The 26,244-nt window shown below is 47.3% G+C and overlaps 1 protein-coding gene across 1 annotated transcript in view; it reads left to right on the forward strand.

Annotated features, from left to right (window-relative positions):
* Positions 1–25,858, forward strand: part of LOC138952399 (cleavage and polyadenylation specificity factor subunit 2-like) — a 357,958-nt gene extending 332,100 nt beyond the window's left edge. The window contains exons 16-21 of the mRNA XM_070324066.1: positions 15,069–15,211; positions 17,196–17,333; positions 19,358–19,511; positions 19,700–19,758; positions 20,653–20,787; positions 25,464–25,858. Coding sequence (XP_070180167.1) covers positions 15,069–15,211; positions 17,196–17,333; positions 19,358–19,511; positions 19,700–19,758; positions 20,653–20,787; positions 25,464–25,553 — 719 coding nt within the window. The 3' untranslated portion in view covers positions 25,554–25,858. The remainder of the gene's footprint in view (positions 1–15,068; positions 15,212–17,195; positions 17,334–19,357; positions 19,512–19,699; positions 19,759–20,652; positions 20,788–25,463) is intronic.
* The last annotated feature ends 386 nt before the right edge of the window (positions 25,859–26,244 follow it).

The raw sequence follows: 26,244 nt of genomic DNA on the forward strand, positions 1-26,244 counted from the left end.
TCTCTCTCTCTTTTCTCTCTCTCTCTCTCTTTCTCTCTCTCTCTCTCTCTCTATCTCTCTCTTCTCTCTCTCTTTTTTTTTCTCTCTCTCTCTCTCTCTTTCTCGTTCTCTCTCTCTCTTTCTCTCTCTCATTCTCTTTCTCTCTCTCTCACTTTCTCTCTCTCTCTCTCTTTTTCTTCTCCCTCTCTCTCTTTCTCTTCTCTCTCTCTCTCTTTCTCTCTCTCTCTCTCTCTCTCTCTCTCTCTCTCTCTCTCTCTCTCTCTCTTATTCAGGAAGCAGCCTCTGGAACGCTCTTCCGGACGCCCTGCGGCAATCCACCAATACGGATTCTTTTAGAACCAAATATTCTCTCCATTTAATGAACTCTATGAACAAATAAACTTGATTGGTATGTTCTCTTTGTATACAGTTGTTCATTATCGGAATTATGGTTTATTGTGACAAAATCACGAAGATTTGGCTCTGTAATACATTGTTTTGCCGAGCTAATGTATTGTTGGGTTACTTTCCGTTTATCTTAATTGCTTTACGCCCAATTTTGATCACTACCTTATGATCTACAATGCTTCTACATAATGCGCTTCATGTACATAAACTTATATGTTCTACCATTAATGTGGGGTTTTTATTTTTTATTTTTTTAATTTTTTTTCCCCTAGTCATAGTTATAGTAAAATAGTTTAGTCCTTGTTTAGGGCGAGGGCCAGATGCAAAAAAGCATATCTATGCTTATTCTTGTCACCCTCGAAAAATAAAGATTTGTCATTGTCATTGTCATTGTCTCTCTCTCTCTCTCTCTCTCTCTCTCTCTCTCTCTCTCTCTCTCTCTCTCTCTCTCTCTCTCTCTCTCTCTCTCTCTCTCTCTCTCTCTCTCTCTCTCGGAATTGCAGAGTTGAAGTACTACTGCATAGTATTCTGACTCAGTCTAATTGACTTGCAAATTTTTGCTTTGCACCTTGTCATGAACATTTATAAACTACAATGTTTCATATAATGCACTTATGTACATAAACTTATACTGTTTTACTAATTATGTAAGTATGTAGTAGTAGTTATTATAGTAGATTTAGTCCCTCTTTAGGGCGAGGGTTAGGGTTAGGGTTAGCCCTAATGCAAAAAAGTATACCAATGCTTATTCTGTTACCCTCGTAAAATAAAGAATTGTCATTGTCATTGTCATTGTCTCTCTCTCTCTCTCTCTCTCTCTCTCTCTCTCTCTCTCTCTCTCTCTCTCTCTCTCTCTCTCTCTCTCTCTCTCTCTCTCTGTCTCTCTCTCTCTCTCTCTCTCTCTCTCTCTCTTTCTCTCTCTCGTTAAACTTAAAGAGTTCACGCATAGAAACGTCTGAGTGAAGCAGTGAGCGACTAGCGAGTGTTCTGCAGACCAGAAAATGTAAAGGAAGGGGGTCGCAGGGATTTTGGGGGTCTATATGTGAGGACTTTGTAATCATTTCAGACATTGTTACCATCGTACGAGAATTGTACGAGAGAAAAACAGAGGCATTAGGGATTGTGAGCAGCTTGGTGAAAACCTCTTTGCCCTCTTCGCCTCATCGCTTTGCTTTGTTCTCCTGGTAGCGGAGCGGGCGAAAAGCCGACTAGCTGACGTGTAGATGGCTCTTACAGCTCGTTCCTTGGCCACCAACAAGACTTGGCCTCCAACAAGACTTGGCCTGTCACTGGGGCCGTGCGCCAAGAAGAAGGGGAATTAGTGTGTGGCTGAGTGGGGCGTTATGGCCATCAGTGGACGGCAAGGAGAAAACAAGCATGATTTGCAGGCTGTGCAGGCAGCGTGCCTGTGGCCACCTAGTCCCCCTCGGGTCACCGCTCAGCGCATTCCGCACCGTGCACCACGCTATAGAAAGATCGTGTCAATGGAAGGGCAAGAACTATCGGAGGCCGTAATTAAAGAGTTGCGTCCCTGGGGCGGTCACGTGGGTACAAAACGTTTCTGTCATGTCTGTGGGAATGGCCAATTGATGATGACCAGCCTCCGTCTCCTCCCATCGTCCGCTCCTTGCCTCTCTGTACTGACCGCAGAAACAGCGGATTGATTGGCCGCCTCCATCTGTATTGAACAGTATCCCTTGATTCCCGCCCGCACCGCTCAGCCATCTCCATCTTTATTAAATCCATCCATCGCAACCTGTCATCGCGTGCCATGTCTGCTTGGCCGTTTTGCTCCCTTAACTGATCGTTTTGCTATGCTATCTTTTGGGCTAAGCTTGATAGAACGAATTTGTGTCTGTGTCTATAGCAATAAATCCTCTGGTAGCTTTAGAGACCTGATCGTCAACTTCTTGGTTCTATGAGGGACGGGGCCGACAGGGTTTAGCGCGAGTTGAAGTACATGTAGTGATGTTTTAGGAAAGTTCAGTTGTTTTTAGAGTCTGCGGTTTCACAACGAACGTTGTGCTAGTAAACGGCGTGTGTCAGATGCGCTGTCATGTCGGTGGGAGAGCTCCTTTATCACGTGCTGTCAGCGTGACTAAACCGCCGCCACTTGTTATGGATGCGATGCTCGTGACTGCGACTGTCGTGACTCGTTAAAGATCATTTCAGAGTTAAAGTCGATACCTTTGTACGAGGAAGGACTTTGCTACAGTTTTATTTATCAGTCTGCGTGTTCCTGTTGCCATGTTGTTGTGGTTTATGGGTGGGTGGGGTGTTGTGGTTTATGGGTGGGTGGGGTGCGAGCTGTCAGTGTTACAGCAGTTTGAAGCAATGCCAGTAAGATGTAGTCCTAGGCTGGCTTCGGAAAGTCTAGACAGAGAAATGTGGCTTAGGTGACCAGGCCTGCCTCACACACAGCTTGCATCCCGTCCCCTTTCCGCAACAACCGGAAGGACGTAGTTTGCCCTCCTGTTCATGGCCAGCAGACCCTCAAATAGAAATCTAACTGCTGCAATGTATCCCCCCGTGTCTCAATTCTGGAACAAACGCGAATATGAACAGAAACAAAGGTCAAAGTGGAACAAACGCGAATATGAACAGAAACAAAGGTCAAAGTGGAACAAATAATGGATTGGTGGTTTCTTGCCAGAGGATGGCATCTTTGGTGTGAGAGGTTTGCGTGAAGTGTGAAACTGTAGCGACGTTTAGAAAGGCAAGGACGAGGTTTCCAGGGTGCATGACAAGGAGAAGGAGGACAAGGCGAACCGGACACCGTCAGCCCTGTGTCCAGCGAGGTGACCGACGTGGGGCGGGTTCAGGCGGAATACAGAATAGTGCTTGTCAATGGTGCTGTGAGAGAGAGTCCATATGATACTGGGGACCAATAGACATGACAAGGAGAAGGAGGACAAGGCGGCCCTGTGTCAAGCTAGGTGACCAGGGCGGGGCGGAGGGTCAAGGAGTGGGTTCAGTAGCGGTGGTCAATGGTGCTGGGAGAGAGAGTCGCTATGATACCGGGTCCCAACAGACATGACACGAGAGCAAACAGCAATCGTGTGTGCTAGCCCAGTGTCACAGGGAGGGAGAGTGTGGGCTAGCCCAGTGTCACAGGGAGGGAGAGTGTGTGCTAGCCCAGTATCACAGGGAGGGAGAGTGTGGGCTAGCCCAGTGTCACAGGGAGGGAGAGTGTGTGCTAGCCCAGTGTCACAGGGAGGGAGAGTGTGGGCTAGCCCAGTGTCACAGGGAGGGAGAGTGTGTGCTAGCCCAGTGTCACAGGGAGGGAGAGTGTGTGCTAGCCCAGTGTCACAGGGAGGGAGAGTGTGTGCTAGCCCAGTGTCACAGGGAGGGAGAGTGTGGGACTGGAGAAAAAGGGATGTCGAAGGATGTTTATGAGAAAGTTGGTATCTGGTAACGGTAGGCCTTGTGTAGTTGTATGGACGGAGAAATGAATGGAGTACGGTACCCCACCTAACGCTATCCTTACCCCTCCCTCAGCAACAACAGACAGGAAGACGAGAAAGGCAGGAGATGAAGTGAGTATGACAGGGCAATGTGTGCAGGACAGGGGAAGGAATCATGCATCACGTGCACAGTACGGACAGGGCGTGTTGCTCTAGCTGAGTCTTGCAACTGATGTCCTGTGTTCCCTGTCCCTCCGCTTGCTTGCTTTTGGCCACAAGGGAAATATGAATTGTCCAGTATCAGTATCAGCAGCGTGTGCTGGTTCAGCCATAGATGTGACATATCTCTGGTTCAGCTGAGCCTTGTCAGTACCCCCTGCACCCTGTCCGTACCCCCTGCACCCTGTCAGTACCCCCTGCACCCTGTCAGTACCCCCTGCACCCTGTCAGTACCCCCTGCACCCTGTCAGTACCCCCTGCACCCTGTCAGTACCCCCTGCACCCTGTCAGTACCCCCTGCACCCTGTCAGTACCCCCTGCACCCTGTCAGTACCCCCTGCACCCTGTCAGTACCCCCTGCACCCTGTCAGTACCCCCTGCACCCTGTCAGTACCCCCTGCACCCTGTCAGTACCCCCTGCACCCTGTCAGTACCCCCTGCACCCTGTCAGTACCCCCTGCACCCTGTCAGTACCCCCTGCACCCTGTCAGTACCCCCTGCACCCTGTCAGTACCCCCTGCACCCTGTCAGTACCCCCTGCACCCTGTCAGTACCCCCTGCACCCTGTCAGTACCCCCTGCACCCTGTCAGTACCCCCTGCACCCTGTCAGTACCCCCTGCACCCTGTCAGTACCCCCTGCACCCTGTCAGTACCCCCTGCACCCTGTCAGTACCCCCTGCACCCTGTCAGTACCCCTGCACCCTGTCCGTCGCCATGATTGCTTTTCCCTATTCGCCACACGGGAGTGGGGGTGGTGGTGGGTGGTCTGAACACGACAGAGGGAGTGTGGGTGGTGGTGGATGGTCTGAACACGACAGAGGGAGTGTGGGTGGTGGCGGGTGGTCTGAACACAACAGAGGGAGTGTGGGTGGTGGTGGGTGGTCTGAACACGACAGAGGGAGTGGGGGTGGTGGCGGGTGGTCTGAACACGACAGAGGGAGTGGGGGTGGTGGCGGGTGGTCTGAACACGACAGAGGGAGTGGGGGTGGTGGTGGATGGTCTGAACACGACAGAGGGAGTGTGGGTGGTGGTGGATGGTCTGAACACGACAGAGGGAGTGGGGGTGGTGGTGGATGGTCTGAACACGACAGAGGGAGTGGGGGTGGTGGTGGATGGTCTGAACACGACAGAGGGGCACAAGGGGATGGAGGGTCTGCATGTACAAGTGCAGAGGGAGTGGGGGGCTGGAGGGAGGGTGTGGACAGACGGGTGAGGGGAGATGTGGAGAAAGCTGGGCAAGAGAAGGGAAGGTGTCGGGATAAGAGAGGATGAGGCGAAGAGACGGTATTCTAGGATACTGCTGTGTCCACGTTCAGCATACGAGCACCATTTGGAAACCTCACGTTACTCGCTCTTTTTTATTTTAACATTTTTTTGGTTGTCCTCGATTCAGGCTTAGGACTAACGGTCGTTCAACTGCCGCTGTCGTTATTAACACACGCTTTTTTTTTTTATCGGACCCGTACTCACGTCGCCCTCAAAAGCAAGTCAGTGCTCAACTGTAGCCTTGTGTCTCTTATGTTAAACACGGGAGAATGGTTCTTCGCTGTGGCAGCACTCTTGGTTTACACCACGTGTCTCGCAGTCTCCTGTGTCACACCGTGCAGGCAGAGAATGAAGGTAGAACGAGCTGTACAGTGCCAGGCTGATGCTGCCCACATAAACAGTACACAGTGTGATGCTGGGGTCCTCACTCGTGAGGAATTGGTGTGCCCCGGGTCACACTTAATACAGTAAGATATTGGCCGAGCGGGCCCGGGGAATGGGGATAATTGAAGAGACTCAGGCCCCCGTTACAAGATCAGTGTCGGATGTGGTCACGTGGGGACAGTTTGGCTATGGGACGAACACGCCTCTTCCACACCGCTCGTGCACTGTCGCTGTCACCTTGACCTCCCAAGTCTCTGCTTTATGCACGTGCACAAGCTTTTCATCGCCAAGTTATTGTTCTCATTTTTGGCTCACGTAAGTGTAGCCTATGCGATGGTAAACTTTGTCTGTCTGTGCGTGTGTATGTGTGTGTGTATGTGATAGAAACTTTAACATTTGAAGACGTCACATTATGGCGTAAGAGGGTTAGACGTCACGCGAAGGAATTACTGAAAGTCTCGGTCATTGTTATTTTGAGCGGGCCGAGACTAGTTGGCAGTCGTGTCCCTGTAAGTAGGCTACACATGCAGACAGACAGATCTAGATCTAGCGTCTCGCTTTCTTGCACAGTTTCACCTATGCTTACTGTGTGTGTGTGTGTGTGTGACGGAGTGATTGAGTTTGTGTTACTGTTTGTCGATTTCTTACGTGAGCCTTGAAGGCTTCGCCTCTTGTTCTGTGTGATTTCACCACTGTTATTGTCTCCTTACTCATGTTCACAAGTGTATTACATTGTATTTCACTGTTGCTTCGTGTTGGTTTGATTAGCTTTACGTAAAGTAGGAGTGTTTGGTCAATACGAGAGAAAAGGTCGCGAAAATATTCCATGTAATTTTAAGTCTTGCGTGAAAAGAGCAATTTATCCGCGAAGAGCCGACGTCACACCTTGTGTGTGAGTGGAGAAAGCAATTTAAAAGTAATTTAAAATTAATTCCACCAAAGAAACAGTGAGCAGAAGAAAATGGAGGAAGACAAAGGCGTGATGCAGAAGAATGGTAAGATTGATTATATTGTCGGCCACAAACTTTACTGGCTGACCTACCAGAAGGGGAATGTCGGACAAGTGTGAAGGATTGTGGCTGCCTTACCCGGTGCGCAATTATTCGACCCTATTATGATGTAGCACTGACGTCATTGATTGTGTCAACATGACGTCACACTGCAATGCATTTCACTGGATGGCGTGTGAGTAAGACTCAACAAACACGTTATATGTTATAATCACAAGTATAACACACACTTTGAAATCTAATTGCAACATCGAAACTTACCTCGTATGACCAAACAAAACCAAATGTGTCGGGGGGTGGGGGTGGGGGGGTGGAGCAGGGGGTGAAGGGAAAAGGAGTATAATCTTATTGAATGTTAGTGGCAGCGGGTGATCCATCATGTCCCTGACTCAATCCTGCTGCAAGTCTCATTGTTATTGCACTGAGTTAACCTATGTAGGCTATAGGAGTCTTGATACCAGACACACGTGTAGTCTGCAGGCTGCCAGATTGCCTTATAGCGTGGCGAGCAACATGCACCATGCAAAACAAACTGTAGCCTATTGTTCAAATAAACTGAAAGAAAAACATTCTCCCGATTCATTTAATTTTGCTCGAGGGCAACTGAGGCGCATACATACATTGAACGTGCTGGGAATATTGTAGCTCAAAGGGACCAAGGAACAATCCTTTTCATTATTCATAATCCTTTGTGGCTTTATTTTTATTCTTATTTTTAACTTTTTACTTCGTATACATTTTCCTTTCTTCTTGTCCCTAGTAGTCAACAACTCAGCCCGTGTCTCCCACAACATGTACATATTCCGGCTTATTTTCGTAAAGTGGGTGAGATAAGAAGACGTCATCTTCCAACTCCGAAATCCTATCCCACCCCCACACCCACCGAAAAAAAGTAGCTGCTTCATAACACCACATGAACATGTCATGCACTTTAACGTTGGACATGTGGGTGTGGAATCGGAATTGCTGACTATGCTTGTAACTTGATGCGGCGTGCATGTATAATTCAGCCAGTGTGCACAATAAGTTGTTGATGGTATCTGCTGAGGCTTTGTATAATTCAGCCAGTGTGCACAATAAGTTGTTGATGGTATCTGCTGAGGCTTTGTATAATTCAGCCAGTGTGCACAATAAGTTGTTGATGGTATCTGCTGAGGCTTTGTATAATTCAGCCAGTGTGCACAATAAGTTGTTGATGGTATCTGCTGAGGCTTTGTATAATTCAGCCAGTGTGCACAATAAGTTGTTGATGGTATCTGCTGAGGCTTTGTATAATTCAGCCAGTGTGCACAATAAGTTGTTGATGGTATCTGCTGAGGCTTTGTATAATTCAGCCAGTGTGCACAATAAGTTGTTGATGGTATCTGCTGAGGCTTTGTATAATTCAGCCAGTGTGCACAATAAGTTGTTGATGGTATCTGCTGAGGCTTTGTATAATTCAGCCAGTGTGCACAATAAGTTGTTGATGGTATCTGCTGAGGCTTTGTATAATTCAGCCAGTGTGCACACTAACTTGTTGATGGTATCTGCTGAGGCTTTGAATGTTTGCAACAGTACTTTCTGAACAGTATCGGACAATTGCGGAACCGACTGTCCGTCTTCAATAGCAAAAGGGGGGAGGGGGAGGGGCGGCAGTGATGTGGAGGTGGAGGGGGGGGGGAGTGAAAGAAAAAGGAGTATAATTCTATTGAATGTTGTGGCAGCGGGTGATCCATCATGTCATGACTTAATCCCGCTGCATGTCACGTTGTCATTGCTTGCTTTGCTTAGCAATTACTTTCCTTCTCTGGATGAAATTTCATTTCTCAAGTTGATCCCGTTAGGTGGACTGGTTCCCTTTGGTGCCAGTATTTTGCTGGGCTGCTGTTTTTGTGGGGCTTTCCCGTCTGAACCCTGAGTTGAACGTACGATGACAAGGCAAAACTGGCCTTTATTCTAAACCCATGCAGCTTTTTTTTCTTCTCTAATTCTTTTATTTTTGATTTTTTTATTTCTTTGGGTTTCTTTTTCTTTTTGGAGAGGGAGAGAGGGAGAGAGGGAGATGTTTGATTTCCTCCGTAAACTTTTGGCGAGTCTGTAGGAGGAAAGAAAAGACGGTTAAGATTGTGATTATTGGTGTATAAGATTAAAGTCCGTTAAATGCACAGAACCCTGCAGATTTCATCTCTCTCTTTCTCTCTCTCTCTCTCTCTCTCTCTCTCTCTCTCTCTCTCTCTCTCTCTCTCTCTCTCTCTCTCTCTCTCTCTCTCTCTCTCTCTCTCTCTCTCTCTCTCTGTCTGACTGTCTCTCTTGCTCTCTCTCTTTCCCTCTCTCTCGCTCTCTCTCTCTCTCTCTCTCTCTCTCTCTCTCTCTCTCTCTCTCTCTCTCTCTCTCTCTCTCTCTCTCTCTCTCTCTCTCTCTCTCTCTCTCTCTGTTCCTTTTATTACATTTAGTCAAGTTTTGATTCTCTTTCAAACTAATGGGACCCAGATGCACTAACACAACACAAATCTTCAAAATACTTTGCAGCACGTAAAAGTTCAAGTGATTTCAACAAACATTTCCACAGATACGAAAACAAGCCTTGCGATAGGAAACCTTCACAAAGAAAAGCAATTCAATTGGGAGAAAGGTTGAGAGTATACAGGTTTTGAGAGCTTAAGAAACATTCGGACGTAGAACCAACATGAGAAAATCTACTTCAAAAGAAGAAAAAGTGTGAAATCGATTGTCGAAACAGACTGTTGTTGTCTTTTGTGCCAGAAGTGAAGTCGTGGCGGACTGTGAAAGGGGCAGACAACCCCGGGCAGAACAAGAGTCGATAACTCTGGGGTGGAATAGCGCGTCTGGTGCTGTGGTACTGCTGGGCTCAAGATCAGCACACACATAGATCGCGTGATGGGAGAAAGACGGGTAAAACGAGAATCTGTCAAGAAAAAAGAACAGAAAAGAAGAAGAAATCGGTGGCTAGAGAAAGAAGAAAACAAATCCGGCGAGGAGACTGACACTGACCGGACCAAGCCAAAGGATGACAGTCAGAATAACAAACTGACTGTACCGCGCCACACAGCAATCCCAAGACTACACTCATGGATGTATTGCTTGATGGATTGATTGATTGATTCCCAAGACGACACTCATTGATGTATTGCTTGATTGATTGATGGATTGATTTATTGATTCCACAGATTCAGCTGATGGATGATTGATTATTTCTTTGATGGATTAAATGATTGGTTTGAATAATTTGAAGGCTTTGAACACAGGTAGCGCAGCCCAGGGGTAATACACACGTAAAAAGAGTTATCATGTGCAAGGCAACTGTTGTCACAGGAATAAGAGTAGTGATGGGGAAACAAATGAGAAGAAAAGGACCGGAGTCCTTGGAAAGAAACAGAAGTAGAGAAGAAAGTATTGTACTTTACTTGTGACACGGGGAGGGGGGAGAGGGGCAGGGGGTATGTGTGGTCAAAGACAGGATGAGCTGAACGGGGCAAAGAAGATCAAATACTGAAGAACATAATGGATGGGCATATGGACAAAGTAGATCAAATACTGAACAACATAATGGATGGGCATATGGGCAAAGAAGATCAAATACTGAACAACATAATGGATGGGCATATGGGCAAAGAAGATCAAATACTGAACAACATAATGGATGGGCATATGGACAAAGTAGATCAAATACTGAACAACATAATGGATGGGCATATGGACAAAGAAGATCAAATACTGAACAACATAATGGATGGGCATATGGGCAAAGAAGATCAAATACTGAACAACATAATGGATGGGCATATGGACAAAGTAGATCAAATACTGAACAACATAATGGATGGGCATATGGACAAAGTAGATCAAATACTGAACAACATAATGGATGGGCATATGGACAAAGAAGATCAAATACTGAACAACATAATGGATGGGCATATGGGCAAAGAAGATCAAATACTGAACAACATAATGGATGGGCATATGGACAAACAAGATCAAATACTGAACAACATAATGGATGGGCATATGGACAAAGAAGATCAAATACTGAACAACATAATGGATGGGCATATGGACAAAGAAGATCAAATACTGAACAACATAATGGATGGGCATATGGACAAAGTAGCAAAAAAAAGGATGAATTCAGAGACAGCATAAGACCAAATCTCAAATTTCAAGGACAGTGAAGAAAACGTGTCCAAAAGACTGAAAAGCGCGGCTGAGTGACAGAAACCAGGGTGACACGGAAGACTTGAAGGGGTGGACATGAGGTGGACGTGGGGGTAGCACTGGAAGACTTGAAGGGGTGGACATGAGGTGGACGTGGGGGCCAGGGTAGCACTGGAAGGGGTGGACATGAGGTGGACGTGGGGGTAGCACTGGAAGACTTGAAGGGGTGGACATGAGGTGGACGTGGGGGTAGCACTGGAAGACTTGAAGGGGTGGACATGAGGTGGACGTGGGGGTAGCACTGGAAGGGGTGGACATGAGGTGGACGTGGGGGTAGCACTGGAAGACTTGAAGGGGTGGACATGAGGTGGACGTGGGGGTAGCACTGGAAGACTTGAAGGGGTGGACATGAGGTGGACGTGGGGGTAGCACTGGAAGACTTGAAGGGGTGGACATGAGGTGGACGTGGGGGTAGCACTGGAAGACTTGAAGGGGTGGACATGAGGTGGACGTGGGGGTAGCACTGGAAGAGCCAGAGTAGGGGACATTGAAAACTGACCCGGCATGACGTCAAACCATTGACATGGTGATGGAACAGCCCGCTACTGCGTCACTCGACGGGACCTCTGTGTCTCGGGGCTGATTTAGTCTCGGTGCTCCCAGTCATTTGCATACTAATGCCCTTCCTTTCTCCTCCCACTGCCTGACTTCGCCAGCACTTCCACCAAGCAAGGTCCCCGAGGAACGACTTACGTGGAGTTCTCTCGGCCCCGAGCTGTCTATCTCACACTGACATACAGGCCCTATGTCACTCATTTGCTTCGTTAAAACCCTTCTGTCGCGAATCACAGGACTCTCTCTCTCTCTCTCTCTCTCTCTCTCTCTCTCTCTCTCTCTCTCTCTCTCTCTCTCTCTCTCTCTCTCTCTCTCTCTCTCTCGCTCTCTGTCTATGTGTCTCTCTGTCTCTCTCTTTCACATACACACACACGCACGCACGCACACCCACACACACGCACGCGCACACACACACACACACACACACACACACACACACGACGTAGATTGTTTCTGGATTGGAACGTCTCTCATTTGAATACGGTTATAGTGATCTTTACGGGCTGGGATCGGTGCATGTGGAGATCTTGCATGCCATATTTAAAGGCTTACAGCCTAACATGCCCCGATAACGATTTGATGCTCGGCTGTTACGATGTCAAAGATACAAATGCATTTCTCTCTTTCTGATTCTGCGCTGATAAGGAAACAAAGTGTTTGCCTTGTGTACAACTGGCACAAAGAACGGCAATGCACAGCTCTCTCTCTCTCTCTCTCTCTCTCTCTCTCTCTCTCTCTCTCTCTCTCTCTCTCTCTCTCTCTCTCTCTCTCTCTCTCTCTCTCTCTCTCTCTCTCTCTCTCTCTCTCTTTGTCTCTGTATGTATGCATGCATGTATGTGCGTGTGCATATGTGTGTGTGTGTGTGGTTGAGATGAAAGAGTTACTGTACAGCTGTGTGTGGTTGAGATGAAAGAGTTACTGTACAGCTGTGTGTGGTTGAGATGAAAGAGTTACTGTACAGCTGTGTGTGGTTGAGATGAAAGAGTTACTGTACAGCTGTGTGTGGTTGAGATGAAAGAGTTACTGTACAGCTGTGTGTGGTTGAGATGAAAGAGTTACTGTACAGCTGTGTGTGGTTGAGATGAAAGAGTTACTGTACAGCTGTGTGTGGTTGAGATGAAAGAGTTACAGTATAGTACAGCTGTGTGTGGTTGAGATGAAAGAGTTACTGTACAGCTCTGTGTGGTTGAGATGAAAGAGTTACAGTACAGCTCTGTGTGGTTGAGATGAAAGAGTTACTGTACAGCTGTGTGTAATTGAGATGAAAGAGTTACTGTACAGCTGTGTGTGGTTGAGATGAAAGAGTTACTGTACAGCTCTGTGTGGTTGAGATGAAAGAGTTACTGTACAGCTCTGTGTGGTTGAGATGAAAGAGTTACTGTACAGCTCTGTGTGGTTGAGATGAAAGAGTTACTGTACAGCTGTGTGTGGTTGAGATGAAAGAGTTACTGTACAGCTCTGTGTGGTTGAGATGAAAGAGTTACTGTACAGCTGTGTGTGGTTGAGATGAAAGAGTTACTGTACAGCTGTGTGTGGTTGAGATGAAAGAGTTACTGTACAGCTGTGTGTGGTTGAGATGAAAGAGTTACAGTATAGTACAGCTGTGTGTGGTTGAGATGAAAGAGTTACTGTACAGCTCTGTGTGGTTGAGATGAAAGAGTTACAGTACAGCTCTGTGTGGTTGAGATGAAAGAGTTACTGTACAGCTGTGTGTAATTGAGATGAAAGAGTTACTGTACAGCTGTGTGTGGTTGAGATGAAAGAGTTACTGTACAGCTCTGTGTGGTTGAGATGAAAGAGTTACTGTACAGCTGTGTGTGGTTGAGATGAAAGAGTTACTGTACAGCTCTGTGTGGTTGAGATGAAAGAGTTACTGTACAGCTGTGTGTGGTTGAGATGAAAGAGTTACTGTACAGCTGTGTGTGGTTGAGATGAAAGAGTTACTGTACAGCTGTGTGTGGTTGAGATGAAAGAGTTACTGTACAGCTGTGTGTGGTTGAGATGAAAGAGTTACTGTACAGCTGTGTGTGGTTGAGATGAAAGAGTTACTGTACAGCTGTGTGTGGTTGAGATGAAAGAGTTACTGTACAGCTGTGTGTGGTTGAGATGAAAGAGTTACTGTACAGCTCTGTGTGGTTGAGATGAAAGAGTTACTGTACATCTCCGTGTGGTTGAGATGAAAGAGGTATTGTACAGCTGTGTGTGGTTGAGATGAAAGAGTTACTGTACAGCTGTGTTTGGTTGAGATGAAAGAGTTACTGTACAGCTGTGTGTGGTTGAGATGAAAGAGTTACTGCACAGCTCTGTGTGTGGTTGAGATGAAAGAGTTACTGTACAGCTGTGTGTGGTGACGGCCCCACCTTCATGCACGGTCACGGTGTCTGTCAGGGAGACCACTTGCTCTGTCACGTCCTCTAGGGACTGGGAGGGGGGGGGGGGGGTCGAACGGTCATGACTGGCAGGCCAACATCTGTCAATCACGGTGCTACCATATGATTGGTTTTCTTGCAGCTCTACTGCCTTCAAAATGTCAAAAGGACATTTTTTGTAATATTGAGATGCTTTTTCTTGGTGATTGTTTTTGAGCTCTGTTTTTCTCTCTGGCTTTGCCTACGTGCTTGTGTACTCTTGTCTTGACAACTCCTTTCCTGAGGTTGTGACATGTTTACTTGTTGGCCCACGCGATGTTTAATTATTCATCTGACAGTATTGTCTGTTACCGTCTGATATCTTCACTCGAAAACAATCCCTTCCTCTGGACAGAAAGTCACACAGTAAAGTGTCCGCCTGTCGCGTACTCCCCGCTGTTTCCCCCACAGTACTCCCCGCTGTTTCCCCCACAGGAGTGTAGAGCCGTGCACTGCCCTGCTTCTTCCTTCACGTTCAAAACCGTGTCATCAACACCATAGATATGGACTGAAACTTTACCCAACTTTTCCCCTTTCTCTCCCGTCTTGTGGGAAACCTTAAATAGTAAAGCACATATTTGTGTCTGCGCCAATCTGTGGCAATGATTCCGGTTGGTGGTTTGCTTTGCGGCCCTTTCCACTGGGTGTGAGTGTGAAGTGCAGGGTGATACTCTGTTTGACGAGGACCGTTTGCCTCACAATCCGCCCGATTCCGTCTGCGTCTCCCAGAGGACACCGCCAACACGGTACCTGCTTCTCAAACACAAGCTGAAGACCAACATGCGCCGCGGATGCAATCTATGGAAGAGTTGTGGGGCCAAGAGGGGGATTAATGTTTTACTCCAATTATTCTGTGTTTACTTGGTTTCATTACTTGTTGAAAATCAATAAGGAGCACAGGATGTCTGTGGACCTTAGTTTTAATCAGTCTGGCAATGGCTGTAACAAGAACTGTACTTTGCCCAATATCAGAATGGTTGTGTAGTGTCGTCTATTTCAATGTTCACAAACCCACGAAGAATGTGTTTACATCGATATATTGACAAAACATGTTTGCCAATTCTCTGAAACCTTGTTTTTTTTCTCTCTCGTCATTCTGATTCTCTCATGCTATGTTTGTCTTTAAGTGGGGTTAACTGGGAGGCAGAACAGTATGTGTCCAATTGAAGACGGTTCAGTATGTGCACGTGCGTCTACTGTAATTGTTCTCTGTGCACAGACACGTCCGAGATCCCGACCAAGTGCGTGTCGTCCACCGTCACTCTGGACATCAACGCCAGCGTGCAGTACATCGACTTCGAGGGACGGTCTGACGGCGACGCCATCCGACGATATCTGTCCACGGTCAAACCCAGACGATTGGTCAGTCCTTCCTTTCGTCGTCTGTCCGTCAGTGTGTGTCTGTGTGCATAAACGATGGATGTTTGTCAATGTCTGTTTGTGTATCTATGGATGTGTGTTTTTGTGAGTGTCTGTATCTGTCTGTGTGTGGTTGTGGCTTCGCGTCTGTGGCTGTATGTGTATCTCGCCGTGTGCTCGCGAGTAAGTGTAAAAGTTGTGTTGCTGACCAATGTTATTGTCTGCATTTTATTCCCCTGTCTCTATTGAATGGTATCTCTCTTTGTGTGCATCGGTAGTATACGATCTCCCTCCTATACATTTGTGTGTATCTGTCAGCTGGTAAGACGCCGGCCTCCTAATCGGGAGGTCGTGGGTTCGAATCCCGGCCGCTGCCGCCTGGTGGGTTAAGGGTGGAGATTTTTCCGATCTCCAAGGTCAACTTATGTTCCGACCTGCCAGTGCCTTATCCCCCTTCGTGTGTACACGCAAGCGTAAGACCAAGTGCGCACGGAAAAGGTCCTGTAATCCATGTTAGAGTTCGGTGGGTTATAGAAACACAAAAATACCCAGCATGCTTCCTCCGAAAGCGGCGTATGGCTGCCGAAATGGCGGGGTAAAAACGGTCATAAACGTAAAAATCTTCTCGTGCAAAAACACGAGTGAACGTGGGAGTTTTAGCCAATGAACGCAGAAGAAGAAGAAGAAGAAGAAGAAGAAGAAGAAGAAGAAGGGTGGCTTCGACTTCGTTTCGTGCACCTCAACCCTAGTGTGAATAAAGAAAGCCCAGCAATGGTTGTAGGAGCAGTTAAGGGAAGTGTTGTGACGTGTGAATAAAGAAAGCCCAGCAATGGTTGTAGGAGCAGTTAAGGGAAGTGTTGTGATGTGTGAATAAAGAAAGCCCAGCAATGGTTGTAGGAGCAGTTAAGGGAAGTGTTGTGATGTGTGAATAAAGAAAGCCCAGCAATGGTTGTAGGAGCAGTTAAGGGAAGTGTTGTGATGTGTAAAGAAAGCCCAGCAATGGTTGTAGGAGCAGTTAAGGGAAGTGTTGTGATGTGTAAAGAAAGCCCAGCAATGGTTGTAGGAGCAGTTAAGGGAAGTGTTGTGATGTGTGAATAAAGAAAGCCCAGCAATGGTTGTAGGAGCAGTTAAGGGAAGTGTTGTGATGTGTAAAGAAGGCCCAGCAATGGTTGTAGGAGCAGTTAAGGGAAGTGTTGTGATGTGTAAAGAAGGCCCAGCAATGGTTGTAGGAGCAGTTAAGGGAAGTGTTGTGATGTGTAAAGAAAGCCCAGCAATGGTTGTTATTTTGTAGGAGCAGTTAAAGGAAGTGTTGTGATGTGTAAAGAAAGCCCAGCAATGGTTGTAGGAGCAGTTAAGGGAAGTGTTGTGATGTGTAAAGAAGGCCCAGCAATGGTTGTAGGAGCAGTTAAGGGAAGTGTTGTGATGTGTAAAGAAAGCCCAGCAATGGTTGTTATTTTGTAGGAGCAGTTAAAGGAAGTGTTGTGATGTGTAAAGAAAGCCCAGCAATGGTTGTAGGAGCAGTTAAGGGAAGTGTTGTGATGTGTGAATAAAGAAAGCCCAGCAATGGTTGTAGGAGCAGTTAAGGGAAGTGTTGTGATGTGTGAATAAAGAAAGCCCAGCAATGGTTGTTATTTTGTAGGAGCAGTTAAAGGAAGTGTTGTGATGTGTAAAGAAAGCCCAGCAATGGTTGTAGGAGCAGTTAAGGGAAGTGTTGTGATGTGTAAAGAAAGCCCAGCAATGGTTGTAGGAGCAGTTAAGGGAAGTGTTGTGATGTGTAAAGAAATCCCAGCAATGGTTGTTATTTTGTAGGAGCAGTTAAAGGAAGTGTTGTGATGTGTAAAGAAAGCCCAGCAATGGTTGTAGGAGCAGTTAAGGGAAGTGTTGTGATGTGTAAGTCAAGTTGTTGTGACGTGTAAGGGCAGTGTAGTGACGTGTGTTGTGACGTGTAAGGGCAGTGTAGTGACGTGTGTTGTGACGTGTGTACCAGGTGCTGATCCACGGGACGGAGGAGGCGACGAGTTCACTGGCCGAGTTCTGCAGCACTACTGGCGCCGTGCAGGGCCACGTCTTCTGCCCCTCAGTGGGGGACGTCATTGATGCCACCACTGAGCGACACATCTACCAGGTAACGCCCTCGTCAGGCCAACACGCCCTCTTGCTTCAATTTACAGTCTTCTGCTCATACGTCTTCACAATGTGCGAGAGAGACAGACAGACAAACGGACAAACAAACAGACAGACAAACGGACAAACAAACAGACAGACAAACGGACAAACAAACAGACAGACAAACGGACAAACAAACAGATAGATAAACGGACAAACAAACAGACAGACAAACGGACAAACAAACAGATAGACAAACGGACAAACAGACAGACAGACAAACGGACAAACAAACAGATAGACAAACGGACAAACAAACAGACAGACAAACGGACAAACAAACAGATAGACAAACGGACAAACAGACAGACAGACTAACGGACAAACAAACAGACAGACAAACGGACAAACAAACAGACAGACAAACGGACAAACAAACAGACAGACAAACGGACAAACAAACAGATAGACAAACGGACAAACAGACAGACAGACAAACGGACAAACAAACAGACAGACAAACGGACAAACAAACAGACAGACAAACGGACAAGACAGACAAACGGACAAGACAGACAAACGTACAGACAGACAGACAGACAAACGGACAAGACAGACAAACGGACAGACAAACGGACAAACAAACGGACAAACAAACAGACAGACAAACGGACAAACAAACAGATAGATAAAATGAGCGTGTGTGCGGGAGAGTGTTCTTGAAGGTTGAATTTGGATTACTTTTACAGGGGTAGGTATTGAGTAATTGATGTGTGGCAGATTTTTAATCGAGATGATTAGAATTATTCTGAAGAACACCCAGACTTCCATGCGTGCATCCTTCCCCGTTTGGAATGCAAGTCTTGCGAACATGCGGATGACTTTCCCGTATTTCGTTTGCCTGTGTCAGTGTGTTTTGGCCTTCTGACTGCACCGTGTGCTGGCCATGAGGTGAAGTCATTGTGTTGTGTCTGTTGTCCAGGTGGGTGAAGTCATTGTGTTGTGTCTGTTGTCCAGGTGGGTGAAGTCATTGTGTTGTGTTTGTTGTCCAGGTGGGTCAAGTCATTGTGTTGTGTCTGTTGTCCAGGTGGGTCAAGTCATTGTGTTGTGTCTGTTGTCCAGGTGGGTGAAGTCATTGTGTTGTGTCTGTTGTCCAGGTCAAGTCATTGTGTTGTTTGTTGTCCAGGTGGGTGAAGTCATTGTGTTGTGTCTGTTGTCCAGGTGGGTGAAGTCATTGTGTTGTTTGTTGTCCAGGTGGGTGAAGTCATTGTGTTGTGTCTGTTGTCCAGGTGGGTGAAGTCATTGTGTTGTGTCTATTGTCCAGGTGGGTGAAGTCATTGTGACTGTTGTCCAGGTGGGTGAAGTCATTGTGTTGTGTCTGTTGTCCAGGTCAAGTCATTGTGTTGTGTCTGTTGTCCAGGTGGGTCAAGTCATTGTGTTGTGTTTGTTGTCCAGGTCAAGTCATTGTGCTGTGTGTGTTGTCCAGGTGGGTCAAGTCATTGTGTTGTGTCTGTTGTCCAGGTGGGTCAAGTCATTGTGACTGTTGTCCAGGTGGGTGAAGTCATTGTGTTGTGTTTGTTGTCCAGGTGGGTGAAGTCATTGTGTTGTGTCTGTTGTCCAGGTGGGTCAAGTCATTGTGTTGTGTCTGTTGTCCAGGTGGGTGAAGTCATTGTGTTGTGTCTGTTGTCCAGGTGGGTGAAGTCATTGTGTTGTGTCTGTTGTCCGGGTGGGTGAAGTCATTGTGTTGTGTCTGTTGTCCGGGTGGGTGAAGTCATTGTGTTGTGTCTGTTGTCCAGGTGGGTGAAGTCATTGTGTTGTGTCTGTTGTCCGGGTGGGTGAAGTCATTGTGTTGTGTCTGTTGTCCGGGTGGGTGAAGTCATTGTGTTGTGTCTGTTGTCCAGGTGGGTGAAGTCATTGTGTTGTGTCTGTTGTCCAGGTCAAGTCATTGTGTTGTGTCTGTTGTCCAGGTGGGTGAAGTCATTGTGTTGTGTCTGTTGTCCAGGTGGGTGAAGTCATTGTGATTGTGTTGTGTTTGTTGTCCAGGTCCGTCTGCGTGATCACTTGGTCAGCTCGCTGAGTTTCTCCAGAGCGCGCGACATGGAGCTGGCCTGGGTGGACGGTCACGTTTCCATGGTAGCCGACAAGCCCGACAGCCTCAGTGATGACGTCAGCAAGGACAAGAAGGCGGAGGAGGACGGTAAGGATAACGTGGCTGTGACGTGTGACGGGCAGGTGCTGTGTGCTGCAAGTCCTGTGGTTATCAGTGTGACGGGGCTTGTGAATTGCTTTTCTGTTTGTGATGTGAATGCCCGTGTTCAGCTTCCTGAGAATTAGTTCAACAAATGCACGGTGTGATATGAACACGAGTTGATGTTGTTGTTGCAGATGAACTGAAGCCTGTGGCCGACGTGGTGCCTACACTGGAACCTCTTCCTCCCACACTGGTCAGTATCACACACACACACACACACACACACACACACACACACACACACACACACACACACACACACACACACACACACACGTACACATGCACACATGCGCGCACACACACATTCATGCACAAACACACACACACACACACACAAACACACACACACATACACATACATACACACACATTGAAGCACACACACACACACACACACACACACACATTCATGCACACACACACACACACTAGGGGCGGGGACGTAGCTCAGTTGGTAGCGCGCTGGCTTTGTAGCCAGTTGGTCGCTATCAGCGTGGGTTCGATCCCCACGTTCGGCGAGAGATTTATTTATCGGAGTCAACTTTGTGCAGACTCTCTTGGTGTCCGAACACCCCCGTGTGCACACATGCGCACGAAAAAGATCCCACGTTCACAAGGAAAGTCTCAGGGCTTGGAAAACACGAAGACACGCATGCATCATCTCTCGTCTCTGATTATCATGATCGTATTTCGATACATTGACGAGACAAACCCAATGCTGGTGTGTCGAAGAAGACAGCCACAGCGGGCTTGTTCGAATCAAAGTATCACACCATATCTTCAGCGTATTACCAATACCTGTCCCAATATAGACCAATTGGTCTAAGAGGACGTTAAACCCTAATAGTCAGTCACACACACACACACACACACACACACACACACACACACACACACACACACACACACACACACACACGCACGCACACACACACACACACACACACACACACACACACACACACACGCACACACACACACACATAGTGCCGGGATGGCTAACTGAGGACGTTGATGACGACGATGATGATGATGATGATGATGATGATGATGATGATGATGACAACGTGGTTATATTTTACAGGTGCCAGCACACAGCGCGGTGTTCATCAACGAGCCTAAGTTGTCCGACTTCAAACTGACGCTGACCAAGGCCGGCATCCACTGCGAGTTTGGGGCTGGGGTCCTCATCTGTAACAACGTCGTGGCTGTTCGCAGGGTCAGCGTCTTGTTTCTCTCTCTCTCTCTCTCTTTGTCTCTGTCTCTGTCTCTCTCTCTCTCTCTTTCTCTGTCTCTCTTTGTCTCTGTCTCTCTCTCCGTCTGTCTCTGTCTGTCTGTCTCTCTGTCTCGTTCTTTGTCTGTCTGTCTCTCTCTCTGTCTCTGTATCTCTCCGTCTGTCTCTGTCTGTCTGTCTCTCTCTGTCTCTTTCTCTGTCTGTCTGTCTCTCTCTCTCTGTCTCTTTCTCTGTTTGTCTGTCTCTGTCTCTCCCTCTCTCTCTATTTCTCTCTCTCTATCTCTCTGTCTCTGTCTCTCTCTCTCTCTCTCTCTCTCTCTCTCTCTCTCTCTCTCTCTCTCTCCTACGGACCTAATGCTATCTTTCCTGTGATAAAGTTCAAAGTTCTCTCTCTCTCTCCCCCCCCCCCCCCCCCCCCCCATACACAAATCGCACACATATCGACAGTAAAGTGTTGAATGGTGCTGCAAGTTTGACCCACGTCCCCGGCGCTTCCTCGGTCAACAGTAGGTGGCAAGGAATCTGTTCTATGCACAGCGACACCGCTCCATACGTTGCCACCGGGATATTGACACAAAGGGTCACCCACACGTCGAGAGGAGGAAGCTGGGAGGATGTGAGCCTCAGCGATCAAAGTCCGTGTTGTGTCTGGCTGTCGGCTCTCCTTGCCCGCCATTGGCACAGACATGCACACCCTGCCTTTGATACACAGGGCTGGCGGTTCCAATCCCGCAGTGTAACGCATCAAGCGTTTCCTGTGGGGTGACCGTGCCCCCCTCTGCCGTCTTTCATGGTGTCTGGCTGCTGCACTTGTCTGCTAGGTCTCGGCGAGGACCCGCATTGCACGCTGTTTGATCTCACTTTCACCCGTGCCATAACTTTCATAAAGAATTCACCGTATGCCTGGCTTTGACAGTGAGGGACTTTGACCGGACCTGCTGTGGCGCGGGGAGGTATTGCTATAGATCTTTGATCCTCTCAAAACTCCCCATTGCCTCCTCGCACAACTTACTCTTCCACTTGTTTTTGGTGTTGTTGGTTTTTTTTATCTCACTTCCTGTTGTTGGAAAGTTTTGTCTGGCTTTGCTTTGGGGCTTCTTTACTTTTTGATTCCCTCCCTTCCACACACACACACACACCCACACACACACACACACATGGACGCACACACACACACACACACACACACACACACACACACCAACCCGACCCTCACCCCAAACCGGTCTGTCTGTCGCGTCATCTTGTGTCTTGACACGCGACGTGGAGTGAGTGCGATGTTTTTGGGATAGGCGTGTTTTTTAACCCCTCCTTTGTGTAGCCCAGACTGGTGCTGATTATCCATGCAGCTCACGTTCCTTTGTCTTTGTTTGTCTGTGTGAGATTCTTGTCATCCTGGGATCGCTAGTTGTGTGGACCTGTTGGCTGTTTAGCTGGACCTGTTGGCTGTTGGCTGTTTAGCTGGACCTGTTGGCTGTTGGCTGTTTAGCTGGACCTGTTGGCTGTTTAGCTGGACCTGTTGGCTGTTTAGCTGGACCTGTTGGCTGTTTAGCTGGACCTGTTGGCTGTTTAGCTGAAACAGTGATGATGAGTGTACCCTTTGAAGCCAGCGTCACCGGGACCCGCTTTTTTCTTGTCAAAACCTTCTTTCATTCTTCGCTTTCTTTGACTTCTCCTCTGTTTTTATGTCTGTCAGATCTCAAAAAGCTTTGTTATGTAGTTTGTGAGGGCGGGGACGTAGCTCAGTTGGTAGCGCGCTGGCTTTGTAGCCAGTTGGTCGCTATCAGCGTGGGTTCGATCCCCACGTTCGGCGAGAGATTTATTTATCGGAGTCAACTTTGTGCAGACTCTCTTCGGTGTCCGAACACCCCCGTGTGCACACATGCGCACGAAAAAGATCCCACGTTCACAGCGAAAGTCTCAGGGCTTGGAAAACACGAAGACACGCATGCATCATCTCTCGTCTCTGATTATCATGATCGTATTTCGATACTTTGACGAGACAAACCCAATGCTGGTGTGTCGAAGAAGACAGCCACAGCGGGCTTGTTCGAATCAAAGTATCACACCATATCTTCAGCGTATTACCAATACCTGTCCCAATATAGACCAGTTGGTCTAAGAGGACGTTAAACCCTAATAGTCACGCCCCAAAGGGGGGGGGGGTATCATCACGATCACGGGAAGGGAAATTTTAGCTTTCACGATCACAGTTACCTTCATTTTTGTTTTCACGATCACAAACACCTTGACGAATAGACGATCATAGAGTGATACAGCTGTGAAAAATGTACGTTGAAAATAAAATGCTTTGCAATAATGCCCATCACGATCACGAAAACAAATGACGATCACGATCACGAGACTTGATTTTTTTGTCATCACGGATCACGGGCAAAGTCTCATCACGATCACAGAAATGGAAATTTCGGCAATCACGGTCACAGAAAGGTCAAAAAACGCCAATCACGATCACGATTTTAAACCCTTTGGGGCCCTCGTTTGTGACAGTGGCGGTGATTAACCTCAATTGTTTGTCTGCTTCTACGTCGTTTTATGTATTCTGTTGTGGAGCGTTCATGTCCATGTGTGTTTCTTTCTTTTTTCTTTCTAACCCTTACATTATTTTTCTCTTAAAGTGTTTTCCCGCCATTTTGGAATCTATTCCTTGTTGTTTAGCTGAGTGGGCTGAATTCAATCACGAGGTCTTCTCATCTTTCTTCTGATGGTGTTTTTTCAAGAGTATGACTGGGAACCTAATTAGTGTGTCCTCATTTGTTCGCTTCCGCCTGCATCCTGTTTTCAGTGTGGGGATTAGGCCGATGATTGTGCTGCTGTTTGGCATCTTTTTGCTCTTGCCTTTGATGCAGTGTCCGGCTTTTGACGTCACTCACGTTGACTTCCTGTTTGCTGAGTGGGGTCAGCGTGACCCGAACTTCTGAGTTAAGTCCCCTGGCTTTGCTTGTCGGCAGCAATCATATCATTTTGAAGGAAGCCATTGTGTGGAAGAGGCATGTCGACGTGATGCTGCCATTACAACTGTGCGTGGTTCTCTTTCACCACGTGCCCACAATGAGAGGAATCCGCTTTTGTTTTTCTCTCAGCCTCGCTTTCAAAGAGGACGCAGTAAATTCGCTGTACGTGTTTTACTTGGCGTGGCAGACGAGGACGTCTCTTTCAGCCTGACATCCCCCAGGTATTAGCGAGGCGTTGCCTTTCCCCCGGTCAAAGGCCGGTAAGTAAGACAGGGGAGAGCAGTGGGGGTGACCGTAAGGGAGATGACAGTGTGGTGGAGTCCACGTGTTTCTCCCTGTGTGTCCACCACATCATGTCTCTCCCCCCGCCATCAAACAGTCCTCTCACCGCTGGCAATTATTCTCTCTCCCAAGTTTCCCTGAAAATGATCCCGCGCTTTCTTCCCAGCAAGAGTGCATTGGAAGAGAAGAAATGGTGGGGGAGAGGAAGCGAGTGTCTTTGATGTTCGGCGTGTGAGTACAGCGCCTGATTTGTGCCCCGTGTCACCGACACTCTTCGTCAGGACCAGGGTCAGGTGACAGCGTGGGGACAGGAACACTTGGATAGTATTACGCTGTGCCGCCACCACTAGGACTGGATAGTGTTCTCTCTGCCACCACTAGGACTGGATAGTGTTCTCTCTGCCACCACAAGGACTGGATAGTGTTCTCTCTGCCACCACCAGGCTCCTTACAACACCTCTCAGTGACGACAAGCTGGTCCACACGGCACCAGCACTCTGCGACATTGGCACCCCACCCCCTCCCCCTGAAATAAAAAGAAAAGAAAAAGCCCCCCCCCTGTAATATGAGAAAGCAGATTGGAAGGGAGGCATTTGGCTAATGGTTTCTTTCGGGACTGTTTTTTGCAGGCCGGTCAATGATATTAGATGCTGAGTGTAGTTGCCTGTTGTTTGCTGTGCATGTTTTTAGTTTTCTTGTTTCTGTTTGTTTTTTTGTTTTTAGCTTTGCTATGTTTAACTGTTTTGTTGTTTGTTGTGTGTGCTGTGATTGTGTTTAGTATTGTTTTTTGTTGTTTGTTTGTTTATTTGATGTGCGTGTGCTTATTTGGTTTTGTTTTCAGTGCGTGTGTTAAGTTGTACAACAACTGTTTTGGGGTGGGTTTTTTTTTTTTTTGTTTTTTTTTGGGGGGGGGGGGGGGGCTGTTTTGGTCTTTAGTGTTTTTTGGCGTGTGTTTCTAAGTGGTTTTTACTGTGCGTGTGTTTAGTGGTTTTTACTGTGCGTGTGTTTAGTGGTTTTTTACTGTGCGTGTGTTTAGTGGTTTTCACTATGCGTGTGTTTAGTGTTTTTTGGCTGTGCGTGTGTTAAGTGGTTTTTACTGTGCGTGTGTTTAGTGGTTTTTACTGTGCGTGTGTTTAGTGGTTTTTACTGTGCGTGTGTTTAGTGGTTTTTACTGTGCGTGTGTTTAGTGGTTTTTACTGTGCGTGTGTTTAGTGGTTTTTACTGTGCGTGTGTTTAGTGGTTTTTACTGTGCGTGTGTTTAGTGGTTTTTACTGTGCGTGTGTTTAGTGGTTTTTACTGTGCGTGTGTTTAGTGGTTTTTACTGTGCGTGTGTTTAGTGGTTTTTACTGTGCGTGTGTTTAGTGGTTTTTACTGAAATGTTTTTTGCTGTGTGTTTGCTTTCAGGAGTCGGGGCGTATCCAGGTGGAGGGGACGCTGTGCGAGGATTACTTCAAGGTCAGAGAGCTGCTCTACGAACAGTACGCCATTGTCTGAGACCACTGGGCGGCCGGTCTTCACTGCCAGAAGGGCCTATCTTACTGTGTTTTATGTGTTGGACATGCGCCATTGTCTGATTCCATGCACTGACACTGGGCGGCCTGTCTTCACTGCCAGAAGGGCCTATCTTATTGTGTTTTATGTGTTGGACATGCTATCCATATGTGAGATGACTATCAGTGATTGGATACTGAGGACAGTGGAGATGGTGGCATTGGCCGCAAAACATGCGAGAGATTCTGAAAGTTTATGTTTGACTCTGTGACTGTTGCATGTGACAAAAATAAAGTTCCAAGACGCTTGTTCATTGTTCATGTAGTTTCTCTCTCTCTCTCTCTCTCTCTCTCTCTCTCTCTCTCTCTCTCTCTCTCTCTCTCTCTCTCTCTCTCTCTCTCTCTCTCTCTCTCTCTCTCTCTCTCTGAACGGAGCAATAGACCATCGAACGCAGAAGAAGAAGGAGCAATAGACAGCATGGGAAGGGGAACAAGTGCTGTACAGAGAATGTGCATGCAGTTGTGCCCCTGTCTGTTGAAGACTTCCCAAACATCGTTATTAGGATTGCGTGCCGTTTCAAGATGCAGTACAAATCCTGACGCGGTCCTAGCTGTTACCCCGAAATCATTCGGGCAGCGGTCCTAGCTGTTACCCCGACATCATTCGGCCAGCGGTCCTAGCTGTTACCCCGACA

Source organism: Littorina saxatilis, linkage group LG17, assembly GCF_037325665.1.
Source record: "Littorina saxatilis isolate snail1 linkage group LG17, US_GU_Lsax_2.0, whole genome shotgun sequence".
Taxonomy (NCBI): Eukaryota; Metazoa; Mollusca; class Gastropoda; order Littorinimorpha; family Littorinidae; genus Littorina; species Littorina saxatilis.